The sequence below is a fragment of the Erpetoichthys calabaricus genome, chromosome 1 (genome assembly GCF_900747795.2).
Source record: "Erpetoichthys calabaricus chromosome 1, fErpCal1.3, whole genome shotgun sequence".
Classification (NCBI taxonomy): Eukaryota; Metazoa; Chordata; class Cladistia; order Polypteriformes; family Polypteridae; genus Erpetoichthys; species Erpetoichthys calabaricus.
Genome location: NC_041394.2, coordinates 242,883,187 through 242,898,131, shown reverse-complemented (window position 1 = coordinate 242,898,131; position 14,945 = coordinate 242,883,187). Strand labels below are relative to the sequence as shown.

Genomic DNA, 14,945 nt, shown 5'->3' with positions numbered 1-14,945 from the left:
TAATATGTGCCTGTATCTGTTGAAGTTCACCACCTCCCCATTCACTCCATGAACAGTGACATAGGGCATAGGGGCTTTTTGGTGTGATGAAATTCAATAACCCGTTTCTTGGTTTTGTTGATATTCAATTGCAGACAATATTAAACCAAAAAACAAAGCTCTCCCCTTGAGTTCTATATTCTGTACACCCTATAACTACAGAATAAACTGAGAATTCCTGCAAGTGACATGACGTGATGTTATATTTATACTCTGAAGTGTACAAGATGAATAGAAGAGGTGACAGTACTGTTGCTTGTGGTGATCCTGTTTTGCTCACATCCATACTCCTAGAGTCTCACAAACTGTGGTCTGCCTGACAGGTAGTCCATTATGCAGGACATCCAAGGTTCATCCACCTGAATATCCCTGAGCATGTCCCTTTAATTAGAAAAGCTGGATGGTATTGAAGGAACTGGAGAAATCAAAAAATATGCTTTTAAAGATGGTAGTTTTGTCCAGATGGGAATAAGCCTTGAGGAGAAGGTATATAGTAACATGTACTACTACAATCTTTTTCCAATAGACAAACTGCAGTAGGTCCAAGTCATCTTTGACAAGCAGACTCATATAGTCCAGGACTAGCCACTCACAGGTCCTAATGATGTGGGATGTAAGGCCTTATCACTGGTCTATGGTCATTACATGAACAGGTACTAGACTTCTTTGTGACTGGAACAATACAGGATATTTCCACAGCAGTAGTACTTTCTGGACCCTTAGAGGATATTACAAAGTTGGTCAACACAGGCCCTAAGTACTTGAGGACTAACTCCATCTGGTCCTGTAGCTTTTCCTGTTTGTTCCCTCCTCAGTTATCTCCTCATTTGTCAACAGTTATTAACAGCCCATATTAATCATCAGAAGTGAATGTGATGACTTAGAAGTGTTTGGTGGGACGTAGGCAGGGCTGTTCACAGCAATGGTGGGACAACATTGACTTCAACTGGCAAAATCATTGAAAAAGCAATTTGAGGAACACCAAAAACCAAGAGATATGGCCTCCTTGGAGGCATCAATGCCAGCAGTATGTAGCTGAGGTTGCCACCGTGATTTGAAAGCAGAATTATTCTAAGGCTACAAGAATGAACGAGACTGGTCCAGAAATGCTGAAATCACTGGAGACTATGGGGGTGTTTTGGCTAACATACCTCTGCAGTTTTTTATGAAAGGCAGGCATAGTGTCTTGGGACTGAGTGACTGAGTTGGTAGGATTGTCTGGGCTGAAATGCTGAAAAAGAGACTCTGAACCTCAGATGCATTTTGGATTCTATCCTGTCTGCCATTCTTGCATAGATACTTGAGAAGTCATGGGGTATACAGTATGTGCTTTGTGGACCTGGAAAAATCTTATGAACACATTCCTTATGTAGTTTAGGAAAGTGGAAGCAAAAGTGTGGGGTTCCAAGTCCCTACTGCATGCCATTCAGTCCCTGTTCTTGTGGAGAGAGAAATGTGTTTGCATAGTTTGCATTAGGTCAAGACTGTTTGGGCATTAGACTCAAGCTAGTGTGTCTTCTCTCCTTACCTTCTCATGATTTTCATGGAGAGGATATGAAAGTGTAGGTGAGAGCAGGATCCATTTTTGATATTCACTGTGGTAACCTAAGAGCTACATCTTTGCTGTTGGCAGATGATGTTATTCTCTTGGCCTCTATATTAAAGGACATGGTCGTCTTCCAAAAACAGGTGGCTTGTTGATTGCACATAAGTTGTTCCAAATACAAGAATTCAAGTACCTCACAAATGCTGATGAGGTTGATTAATAAATTGATGCAGTGGGAACAGTTTTATGAACATTGTTCCTGACTGCGATACTAAATTGCGAGCTAAGTCTATGGGTGAAACTGGCTACACACTTATCCTTACTTATGGTCCTGAGCTCTGTGTAGTGACTGACAGAAAGAGAAACCAAGTACAAGTGACTGAGACAACATTTCTGTGCAGTGGCGCTGAGTTCTCAATCCATGATAGTTAATGAATTAATTATAGATTGCACTTTCTTTGTCCCTTTGGCCAAGGTTAATTCTACCAGGAACACTCCTAAATACCAGCTCTAAGGATTCCTAAGATACACAAGCCACTCTACAATATTAAGGTGTTATTATTAAATGGGGTTACAGAGAACAAATTTGACATTTGAAAAATTTGACCTAACACAATTCTAAATTTCGAGATTTTCATTTGAAATATGAAAGGAAGGTTTTTTATTGCAGTATATATTGTAGGCTTTGGAGATGATTATATAGTTTTCTCTCTGTCTCCATACCAAATTAATGCCTTTTTGGTCCCTTTGCATTCACTTGCTTGCTTAAGCCATTTTTCCTGGCATTTTAAGGCTGAATTATATATAACTAGACATTAAGCCCGTTACAATAACGGGCGCTAGAACAGTTGCTGTGGTGTCTCTCCAGCAAGTGCTGTGCAGTTCCCCAGCAAGTATTTTAATCTGTGCTGGTGTGCAGCTGATTATTGTATTTGTGGCGTCTCCCCAGCAACGGATTTTATGTGCGCGAAAATAAATCTATTTTTAAAAGTCATCCTATTGTAATATCATGAAAATTCGTATATTTAGGAAAACCCCTTCAACGACTGACACTTTACACTTTACCGGGCCAAGCTTCTTAATCGCAAATCTGACATCCTCAGAGTGAACACTTACACAACAACAAACACTAATCCCACCTCTTTGGGGAAGCTGGTCTCCACATCTCAGTACCCGATTGGATTTTTCATGCTTTATGTTTTAGGTGTTACCTCATTTACCGAAATCCGATTGGACTGGCCGTGCGATATTTTATTGGTCCCGCCCTCTCTGTCTTGTGTGACGCGTCAGGCGGCCTTTGAAGCATCTGCTAGAGGCCGGTGACTCTGCCACTCATGCTGCCCTTCCCTGTACTTCCACCTTGTCCGTAATATGCGTTTAATTTTCTGTCACAACAGTGGGCAATCAGCAGAGTCTCCCCAGGAACTGATGTAATGTGTGGCATTCAGCTTATAAACGTGGCTGTGGCGTCTCTCCAGCAAGTACTGTGCAGTTCCCCAGCAAGTACAACCCCAAATCAGAAAAAATTGGGACAGTGTGGAAAATGTGAATAAAAAAAGAAAAAAGCAAGTTATAAATTCTCCTCAAATTTTATTTCATTGCAGACAGTATGAACACAAAATAATTCATGGTTTTTTTTGTCAACATCATTTGATTTGTAAATAAATATCCATTCTTGCCATTCAGGCTTGCAACACATTTCAAAAAAAGTTGGGACAGAACAGCATTTACCACTTTGTACAGTTCCCCTGTCTTTTAACAACACTTAAAAGACGTTTAGGCATTGAAGAAATCAAGTGACTAAGTGTTGCAGGTGTTAGTTTGTCCCATTCTTCCTGAAAACAACGTTTTAGGTGCGCAACAGTACGGGGTCTTCGTTGACGCATTTTTCGTTTCAAAATGTGCCAAACATTCTCTATAGGAGACAAATCAGGGCTGCAGGCAGGCCAGTCAAGCATCTGCACCCTCTTCTTACGCAGCCATGCCTTTGTTATGCGCGCAGTATGTGGTTTGGCATTGTCTTGCTGAAATAAGCATGGGCGTCCCTGGAAAAGACTTCGTCTTGAAGGCAGCATTTGTTCCTCCAAAACTGAGATATACTTCTCAGCATTGATGGTGCCATCGCAGAAGTGTAAGTTACCTTTGCCGAAGGCACTGACACAACCCCATACCATGACAGACCCTGGCTTTTGGACTTGTATCTGGTAGCAGTCTGGATGGTCCTTTTCCTCTTTGGTCCGCAGCACACGGCGTCCATTTCTTCCAAAAAAGATGTGAAAAACCGATTCGTCTGACCACAATACACGTTTCCACTGCACAATGGACCATCCCAGATGCCTCCGAGCCCAGAGAAGTCGATGGCGCTTCTGGACACTATTTATGTAGGGCTTCCTTTTGGCACAGTACAGTTTTAGCTGGCATTTCCTAATGTAACTACGTACTGTAATGCTTGAGAGTGACTTCCTGAAGTAGTCCTGAGCCCACGCAGTTATATCATTTATTGATGAATGACGGTTTTTAATGCAGTGCCGTCTGAGGGCTGGGAGATCATGGCCATTCAGTTTAGGCTTGCGCCCTTGGCCTTTGCGCACGGTAATTTCTCCAGATTCCCTGATTCTTTTCACTATGTTATGCACTGTAGAGGGAGAGATGCCCAAATCTCTTCCTATCTGTCTTTGAGAAACGTTTTTCTTCATCATTTCAAAGATTTTTGCCCGCACTTGGTGGCAAACTGGCCTCTGCCCATCTTTGCTCCTAAAGGAGTACAACAACAACAACAACAACATTTATTTATATAGCACATTTTCATACAAAAAGTAGCTCAAAGTGCTTTACATAATGAAGAAAAGAAGAATAAAAGACAAATAAGAAATTAAAATAAGACAACCTTAGTTAACATAAGAAGGAGTAAGGTCCGATGGCCAGGGTGGACAGAAAAAACAAAAAAAAACTCCAGAAGGCTGGAGAAAAAAATAAAATCTGTAGGGGTTCCAGGCCACGAGACCGCCCAGTCCCCTTTGGGCATTCTACCTAACATAAATGAAATAGTCCTCTTTGTAGTTAGGGTTCTCACGGAGTCACTTGATGCTGATGGTTATACAGACTTCTGGCTTTTAAGCCATCCATCATTGTTGGAACATCATGGTGCTTTGGGTAGATGGTGGTGGCACAAGCCACCACCAATAGGACACCGGAAAAGGAAACAGAAGAGAGAGTAGGGGTTAGGTACAAATTTTGAATGAATAGTTATTATAATGAATTGGATATACAGAGTGTCAGGATTAAATTACAGTGAAGTTATGAGAAGGCCATGTTAAAGTAAGGTGTTTTCAGTAGTTTTTTAAAGTGCTCCACTGTATTAGCCTGGCGAATTCCTACTGGCAGGCTATTCCAGATTTTAGGTGCATAACAGCAGAAGGCCGCCTCACCACTTCTTTTAAGTTTTGCTCTTGGAATTCTAAGGAGACACTCAGTTGAGGATCTGAGGTTGCGATTTGGAATATAAGGGTGTCAGACATTCCGATATATAAGACGGGGCGAGATTATTTAAAGCTTTAAAAAAACCATAAGCAGAATTTTAAAGTCAATTCTGAATGACACAGGTAACCAGTGTAGTGACATCAAAACTGGAGAAATGTGTTCGGATTTTCTTTTCCTGGTAAGGATTCTAGCAGCTGCATTCTGCACTAACTGCAAACGATTGATGTCTTTTTTGGGTAGTCCTGAGAGGAGTGCATTACAGTAATCTAGTCGACTAAAGACAAACGCATGAACTAATTTCTCTGCATCTTTCGATGATATAAGAGGTCTAACTTTTGCTATGTTCCTTAGGTGAAAAAATGCTGTCCTAGTGATTTTATTAATATGCGATTTAAAATTCAGATTACAATCAACGGTTACCCCTAAGCTTTTTACCTCCGATTTGACTTTTAATCCTAATGCATCCAGTTTATTTCTAATAGCCTCACTGTATCCATTATTGCCAATCACTAAGATTTCGGTTTTTTTCTTTATTTAATTTGAGAAAGTTACTATTCATCCATTCTGAGATACAGGTTAGACATTGTGTTAGCGATCAAGAGATTTAGGGTCATCAGGTGCTATTGATACATACAGCTGTGTGTCATCAGCATAGCTGTGGTAGCTCACGTTATGTCCCGAGATAATCTGACCTAATGGAAGCATGTAGATTGAGAAGAGCAGCGGACCCAGGATAGAGCCTTGTGGACACCATATAGAATATCATGTGTCTTTGAGTTATAATTACCACAACTAACAAAGAATTTTCTCCCTGCCAGGTAGGATTCAAACAGTTTAAGACACTGCCAGAGAGGCCCACCCATTGACTAAGGCGATTCTTAAGAATATTATGATCAATAGTGTCAAATGCGGCACTCAAATCTAAGAGGATGAGAACAGATAAATGGCCTCTGTCGCATTTACCCGCAAGTCATTTACTACTTTAACGAGTGCAGTTTCTGTGCTGTGATTTGTTCTAAAACCTGACTGAAATTTATCAAGAATAGCATGTTTATTGAGGTGCTCATTTAACTGCATAATGACTGCCTTCTCTAGAATTTTACTTAAGAAAGGCAGGTTAGAGATGGGTCTATAATTTTCAAGAGAAGAGGGGTCGAGATTATTTTTCTTAAGTAGGGGTTTAACTACCGCAGTCTTAAGACAGTCTGGGAAGACCCCCGTATCTAATGACGAATTTTACTATGTCAAGAACATTATCAATAAGCACACCCGATACTTCTTTGAAAAAATTTGTTGGTATTGGGTCAAGGGCACAGGTGGATGGTTTCATTTGAGAAATTATTTTATGCAAATCAGGTAAATCTATCCTAGTGAAAAACTCTAATTTATTTATTATGGAGTACTGGGGTTTCGGGGGATCCTTAGTGTTGGGGAGATATACTATGTTATTTCTAATATCATTAATTTTTTGATTGAAAAATACAGCGATAGCCTCACAGGTTTTACTGGAAGTACTTAGGGGGCATTCCTTTGAGTTACCTTTCCTCGATGCTGCTTTTGTACCGAATCATGATTGCAATCACCTGTTAACATCACCAGTTTCAAATCACATCATTATTTAGTTATTATACCTCATTACTACCCCTTAATTGCCCCCATCCCCACTTTTTTTGGAATGTGTGTTGCAAGCCTGAATGGCAAGAATGGATATTTATTTACAAATCAAATGATGTTGACAAAACAAAACATGAATTATTTTGTGTTCATACTGTCTGCAATGAAATAAAATTTGAGGAGAATTTATAACTTGCTTTTTTCTTTTTTTATTCACATTCTCCACACTGTCCCAACTTTTTCTGATTTGGGGTTGTATTTTAATCTGTGCTGGCGTACAGCTGATTATTGTATGTGTGGCATCTCCCCAGCAACGGATTTTATGTGCGCGGCCGAGGGTACCCAATCAGCACTCTCCCCAGCAATGATGTCCTTTATTAAAGAGTGCCCCGTGCATGCGCACTTTACCAGAAGACACACACACACGGACACATGGACGCACACAGGGATTTTATTAAAGAGGATATGTAGCTCTTTCACACTGTTTTTTTAAAGATGACAACATTTTTGCACATCCAACACCTATTGAAAATAAAAGCCACTCAATTTTTATTTTATTCCACTAAAGAAGCTGGATTGGTACACTTGTGAATATGTCTGACTGCCTCTTGTAATTGACTGTGGACCACCAGAGATTTACTTTTTTCAGTGATTCTGCTGAGTGAAGTTTTTTCTTCTTCTCCTCAATTATCAACTGGCCACACTTCAGCGCAATACAAAAATAGGCTGAAACTGAAACTAAAGAATGACTATTTTATTTGCAGACAAACCTAGGATTTACATTTGCCTTGGTAATCTTTTTAGCAGAACCACAATCTGCTTTGTGTAGTAACACAGTCCTAAAATGAGCTTCCACTTGGCTATATGATTGCCTCTTTAGCTCAGTTCACTCTGCCTTTGCTTTCTTTCTCTAAGGAAGGGCTGGACCTGCGGAGTATTCATAGTTTCAAATCCTGGTCAGGGAGTGACTTGTAGGTGTGTCTGTACCATTTAGCTACTTTTATATCATCTTTTGTTAACTTAGCATGATCCGTTTACGTTTTTAGTCATTCAGAAACTTCTATAGTAGCATGTCAAATCCTGTAAAGTTTATCTATATCAACTCAAACATCATCATAAAGTACAGCAAATCACAGTTTAAATATACTATATATTGTTCTGAATGAAATGGCACAACTGATTCCCATTCGTTGTTACAAACTCTATTATTCCAGATTATGGCTTCATGCATGAATGAAGCTTTGACACAGTGCCAACCTATTGCAGAGCACACTCACACAATTTCTATTTATGATCATCAATGAACCTACATGGCATTATGATGTGAGAGGAAAAACAGCAACTGACACAAAGCAACTGTGTAGATTCCACAAAAGTGTTGACTGACGAAGATTTCAAACCACAGATGCAGAACTTGTGCAGCGTGCTGCTTCTTTAAATTTCAGCTTACTTCAATTTGCTCCAAAAAAGCACATTTAATCCAGAGCGCTGAACACATTTAAAAATATTTTTGTAACAAATAGCTGACTACGAGTTATCGCTACCACTAACCTGTCCTAAGTGGCGGTAGTTGATAAAAGGATAGGCTAATATCAAACCCCAATAAATCCCCGTATACCCCTTAATTATAGACGGTTCAGTCACCCCTGATGCCGGCGCATTTATAATCCACAAAAAAACGAATGGTCAATCTGTATAGGAATATATTACATAAAAAAAAGAATACAATCCCTTACATATGCCCCCCCCCCCCCCCCCCCCCCCCCCCCACCTAAATAACCCTTATATGTGGCCGGCAGGTGAAATGAAGAGTTCTGTCAATTGTGGACTCCTAGCAGCAATCAAATCTTCACCATAAAAGAGATATAGTCAGTCTTGCGCCATGATACAGTACAGTAAGTCCTTCGATATAGCTCACTCAAGTACGTAGGAAATAGCGAAACGTTCAATTCCCTGGTCAAAAAGGCCCATGCAGTAACTGATCTGCTTTTTCCGATTTTCTTTCCCCCCCGTCTTCTTGCCTCTCCTCTCTTTAAATGCTGCGCTTTATGTACTGTAAATCGCTCCCTAAAAAAAAAGGAAACCAGAAGTCCCACCTCTGGGGCACCACTGTCAATCTCAGGATGTAAGAACGATCCCCACAACACCCAATCGAAAGCAGAAAAACATATTATATTTATGTGGCAGCGCTACACATTTAACATTTAAAATGAAATACACAGAAAAATAGAATGCTGAACATCGAACATACAGAGAAAATGCTGAAATATACATCTAAATTAAATTTGTAATATAAATATTAAATGTACGAATAAATTAAGGTAAAGAAAGCTTGGAATGGGGAAGAGAAAAGCAAAAGAATGTCTATAAAATTCAAGTACATTTTTATTATTTAGTACTGCATCTATTAATCTGCTATAGTTTATTTTCTGAATGCCATTTAAAAACAAGCAATGTAGAAAATGGAAATCTCTAAATGTACTACATAATAAATACACGCTTTATCTAATTTTGCACAACTAATTCTCACTTTCTAATATAGTTTCTCATTGGGTTTACTCTAATGACTTGGATCCTACTATGTAATCGTTATTTAAGAGGCACCCTTAATTATTCTGGATTATGCTCACTCCATGAGCATTTTACTTTAATCTCCCTCCATCACTATTCCTATTGGCATTTTGTTTAATTTCTGATTCATTCATGTAACAAATATTTACAGGGTGCTTATGTGGTCTACATTAGAGTGGTACATGGTTATCCATCCATCCATTTTCCAACCCGCTGAATCCGAACACAGGGTCACGGGGGTCTGCTGGAGCCAATCCCAGCCAACACAGGGCACAAGGCAGGAACCAGTCCCGGGCAGGGTGCCAACCCACCGCAGTACATGGTTATCATATCTATTTATATTTTTATTTGTCTGCATGTCTTTCTATATGTAAGATGACAAGAGAAATGCAGCACACACCTGCAAGCCGAAATGATAAGTGTATTTATGTGTCCCAACAGTTTAGTGATAATGCTCCAATGTGCAGTACAGTTGGGGTGTTATAGGTTACATGAATCAGAATTTATCTCTTGAATTTATTTCCTTTGTTTTATCACTGATCACATTAACAATGTGTACAACATGGCTGGTCACATGCTATTGATACACTGACTTTCTCATTGCAGTATGAGACCTTGCTTGCAGAACTACATGAGCTACAGGATAAATACAATAAAAGTCAGAATGAGCGATCTGAAATGGAAAAAGAACTTCAGGAATGTCGGGAACAAATGCAGAGCCTCACAGGAAAGGATGGCAAGGTGAGATCAAACTGTCAAGAGAACTGAGCATAAGGTAGTTCATCGCATGTTGTACAAATTTTCCTTTAGGTAAAACTAGTTATAAGTCGTAATGTTTACCTTTTAAGGAAATTGCAGAATAGTTACTTTGAATTAGTGACTCAGTTTAATACAATGAATAAGAGCTACCAATAGAGTTAAAACTTGTTATATTCTCGATTTTTGATTGCAAACAAGTTGTCTCATTTGATAGAGCATTATGAAAGAATGTTGGTCATATCTGTTATCAAAATATAAAAATACATGTAATCCAACTAGCAATATCTTAAAATATGTTTAGTTTTCTGCCAACTGTCTGTCTTTTTTCTGTAATAACTGTGAAATATATGGGTATGCAAGGCATTTGGTAAAATCATTGTCACATAAGCTGCGGGTAGACGTCTTTGTTTTCAGTGTCTTGGGACCCTGTCTGCTTTTAGCTTGCCTTGTATTTTCCTGTGTCATGCTTTACAATGTTTGTACAGCACAGCATGTGAGGTGTAATTGTTCTTTGTCCCCCATATCTTTATAAATTGCTTATTGTGTCAATTCACAAACTGGCATATTAAAAATCAGAGGAGTTCCCCAAAAGAAATCAGTAATGCCTAAAACCTAATAAAAGGGCAAACTATCTGCCAAACCCAAACAAATTTAAATAATTGGAAAACCAATGCAAGAAGAGAATATTTAATATATAAAGGCTTCATGAGTACTTTGTTTCATTAACTGTGATAAAGTGAGCTCACCCATTTCATGAAAGAAATCCATAGGATAATGTATAGGCAAACACTGCCTTTTCTGAGAATCCTCTGGTGCTGACCTAGCTTGTAAGTCAGTATAAATCTGTTTAGTCACTGCTATGCAAGAAAATGACAAAATCAAACATGAAATGTTACTCAACTTTATGGTATGAGCAGAGCATTAATCTCAGTATTAGAAAGCTTTAGTTAGAATGTCAGTCTATCTATTTTTTCTTTAAATTCCTTCTTCGTGTTTGGAGTTAGGACAGGTTCTTAATTTGGGTACTGGCTGTATGGTGTGCACATGTCCCTGTATTCTAATAGACTGTTTTTCTGGTTATCTTACTTTCTTCTCATATCCCAAGGACATACAGATTAAGTTAGTTGGTCTGCTGTGGAGACCCATGAGAGCTTGTGTAAGTGTGATCTTTGATGGAGTAATGTCTCCTGGCTGGTTCTTGCATTTAGGCATTTGCTTAGTAACAAATTAAACAGAAATGAAAAACTATTATACTGTATAAACAATGAATATGACAGTTTTCTCTTTATTGAATTATGTGCCTGTTTAAGGACTGTTTGTTCCATTTTTAAACCTATTATGTATAGTATTTTATTTAATTTTGAAACTGTTAGTAATGAATCCAAAATAATGTTTTGATTTTTCTGTTCTTTTTTCATTTAAAGTTAATCAAACAAAAATGCTTAACTTCAATTGCATTGAGAAACAAATAATTTGCATGTTGGACTTGCTAATTATCCAACATTATATATGATATATCCTAAAAAGTATATTAAACTGAGAGAAAATAACCCCTGAGAATTTTCAACTATTAGCTTATCCATCCTGTCTGGAAGACAAAAATTATGTTGTAGGTGCACACAGTTTTTCAAATAGTCCGCTGTGTTTATTACATATGGTACCATCAGCATTGATTAAATTACCCTTTATTATAATTTTATTACACTGTTTTTTTTTACCTTTTTGTACTACAAAAGGTGTCCTAGCACTGAGAAGTGACTTCTTAAAGGTTTTAAGTTCTAGTTAAGCATGTTATCGGAATCAGATTTCTATGGATTTTCACTGGATGTTTGCCATGTAATTCAAGCTTTTTGGATCTCCCTATTGTTGCTTTAATGACAGTACATGATATTAGTGTATTTTACATTGTTAAAATAAGGCTAAGGCTTTTAGGCAAAGCCCTATTGAAAGAATTGATTTTGAGAAAGGCATGGAGTTACGCAGGAGCTATATCGAAGGCATTTTCAAAAGGAAAATATAGATAAAGGTTATTCTATACTAAATAATTAAAAGAAATTTGGAGACATCATGTTTGAAAAATAAATGTCCCAAAGTTTTTAAAGTTAATAAACAAGCCCCGCTATGTACTAAGATTTCACTTTATGTCAAAATTTATTATCCACTGCAAAATAATAGAATCACACATATAACACTTTGATTATACAGACCAGGGGTACTCAACTTCAGCCATGGAGGTCCACAATGGCTGCAGGTTTTTGTGTTAACCAAATTTTTAATTACATCCCATTTATTTACTGTTAAAGCAATATTGTTTTTTGGGCTTTGTTTTAATTAACTTGCTTGTAATGATTTGGAACCCTTATTTGCTGATTTTAAAGTTAAACTACTGCTTTAAGATCTTAATTATTGCTGGTTTTCTTAACTAGCCATCATTTGAGGTGCAAATGACAAAGAAACCACCAGTTCTCCGGCTAACGTGCTTCTATTTAAACCTGCATGTATGTGAGCATTAAGTATGTATGTTAATATAATGTTTTGAAATTAAATAAAAGAGAAGGGAATGGCCAAGAGGTTAAAATCTGCCCTGGACCACAAAACATATGGATAATGTTCTCGGGAAAACTAAAAATCTACAGTGTGATAAAGATTTGACTTGGAAGAATAAAAGCACTAACAAGCCATATAATTAAATATGTAGTTTTTTTATCTGCTAGGCCTGGTTTCTAATTAAGAAACTAGTTGTGATTAAAATCAGCAGCCATGCATTTTTCCAGTACCGGAGTTGAGTATCATTGATTCATTTAAAATATTAAATATTATTTTATACACAATAAGGATTAACCTCGAGCTTTAAAACTTATTGAAGATGTTTATTTTGAGGAAACACATGTTCCAGCTTCAGAAAACATCCCTTCAACATTTTAGAGCTATAGTTATAACAACAAAATTAAGTTAGTAGTAATTAATTCTTATCACAGATGCTTGCCTTTATTTTTACTGATGTAGGAGTAGGTTCATGTTCATTTCCTATCAAGACTGATGGGTGTACATGGAGTTTTATTGTAAAATCACCAGTATGACTAAAGCCATGATTCAGTTCTGGACAAAGCAAAGCACATGTTGCTGTTTAGTACAAAAGGTACCTTTCATCCACAATCATATGAAAATTCATTTACTTGGCATGTGAATATTACCTAAAAAGAGTGTCTATAGCTTCTTTTGATCCCCTCTACTGTGGCTCTTAGATTAGACATGAATTCTCCAATTGGCGACCTTCAGTATGCTGAAGTATCAATGTGCAAAGTTAACTTGGTTGTTTGGGGCATCAGCGCTGAGCATTCAACCATCCTGACATCAAGATAAAAGTAATGAAAGTTGCTCATTCGGATCTTCTGCCTTTGCTTGCTTCTTCTAGCCTACTTGTCAGAAAATGGAAAAATATCTCCAAAACTGTAAGAATGATGAAAACTAGAAAATCGTCCCCATCAGTAACAAAGACATCAGGCTAGCAGGAAAAAATATTTTTATTCCTGCCAATGCTTATGTTTTACAGTGGTGGTAACAGTAACTCCAACTCTCAGCAGCAAAGGCATTTATCTTTATAGGCATTATTATATATTTTTACATGTGCAGCACCTTACTTTAGTGTGAGGCTTCAGGTCTATTCAAGCAAAAATATATTAGGTTGACAGATGGGCATATCAATAGTATAAAATGAGAACTTATTTGTCTAAATCTAAGGAAAAATAAAATTTTACTAGATAAAAAACTTTAGCCTAAGTGATCCAACCACTATCAAAATACAATTTCAACTGCAGCATTCATTAAGTTAGGTACCAGTAACCATGCACTTGAGGGTAAATGATTGCTACATACAGTAGACAGACATAGAAAGATAGAAAGATGTGAAGACAGGTGGACTTCCTTAAGTTTTGATTCTCACAAAAATAAAGTACTTTAATGCAAAACAATATTAATACACACTTTGCTGATATATGTTCAATTTCAAGAAGTGAATCAATCCCTAGAAACATTCTTTTTTTCTGAAGTGGATATATTAGGTAAATTTTAAGGTTTTTATTTCATGTTCACGCTGGTGCCCCATAGACCACCATTGTAAATATATAAATAATGTTTAACAATACTTGATTTTGGAGGAAATTAATGTATTCCACATTGTGAAAAATGTAACTTTGATCTTGAAAAATACTGAATTTTCCCTTTAATAATTCTCAAAAGTTTTTTCAGTTCACATAACCTAACATAGGTCCAAAAAAGGAATTTTACAACACAGCAATGTAATTCATTATTATTGGCCCCTACATATACTAATTATCACTGTATCTACCATTGGATTAAAATACCAGTAAAGAGCTAACAAGTATAGTACAGTATCTTATAAAGTAAATGGACTACAAGCCTAACCTTGTTCAGAAAGACCATGTGGTAATAACTTAAATATTTTGGGTCAGCAAACAGGTTTACCATATATTCAAACACGCTCAGATAGATCTTCTCTGGCTGGTCTTTGTAAGCCTTGATCTCTTCATTCATTCATTCATTCATTCATTCATTCATTCATTCATTCATTCTCTCTCTCTCTCTCTCTCTGGTGGAGTCTGTTCAGGAGCAACTTTTTGTTGTTGCACTACTAGATGGAGTCAGGATGTTGTTACAGATTATTTCTGCAAGGGAAATGATTGTTGTCACATCAGAGACAGCAGATAAACTCAATGAGTTTCTAGTGTAATGCTCTATCTCATACTGTTTTCTCTTAAAATCTTTCCCCATAAAGACAGTGATATGATAACATTCTTGACACCTCAGCTGAGTGTGGAATAGGAGATAAATCTAAACATGCAGTAGCTGGTCTGCAGTCTGCTGTATTCCACAGCCAGTATTTCAAGACCCTATTTTGTCCTTTAGGGCATAGCTT

General features: G+C 37.4%; 1 protein-coding gene across 8 annotated transcripts in view; it reads left to right on the top strand.

The window, feature by feature from the left end:
• Positions 1–14,945, top strand: part of LOC114660491 (coiled-coil domain-containing protein 136) — a 224,678-nt gene that overhangs the window by 195,107 nt on the left and 14,626 nt on the right. For all 8 annotated transcript variants that reach the window (XR_007935690.1, XM_051931352.1, XM_028813245.2 and 5 more), the window contains one exon: positions 9,857–9,991. Coding sequence is in view for 7 of the 8 variants with exons in the window: in XM_051931352.1 (XP_051787312.1) it covers positions 9,857–9,991 (135 nt within the window). In the remaining variant the exon portion in view is untranslated. The remainder of the gene's footprint in view (positions 1–9,856; positions 9,992–14,945) is intronic.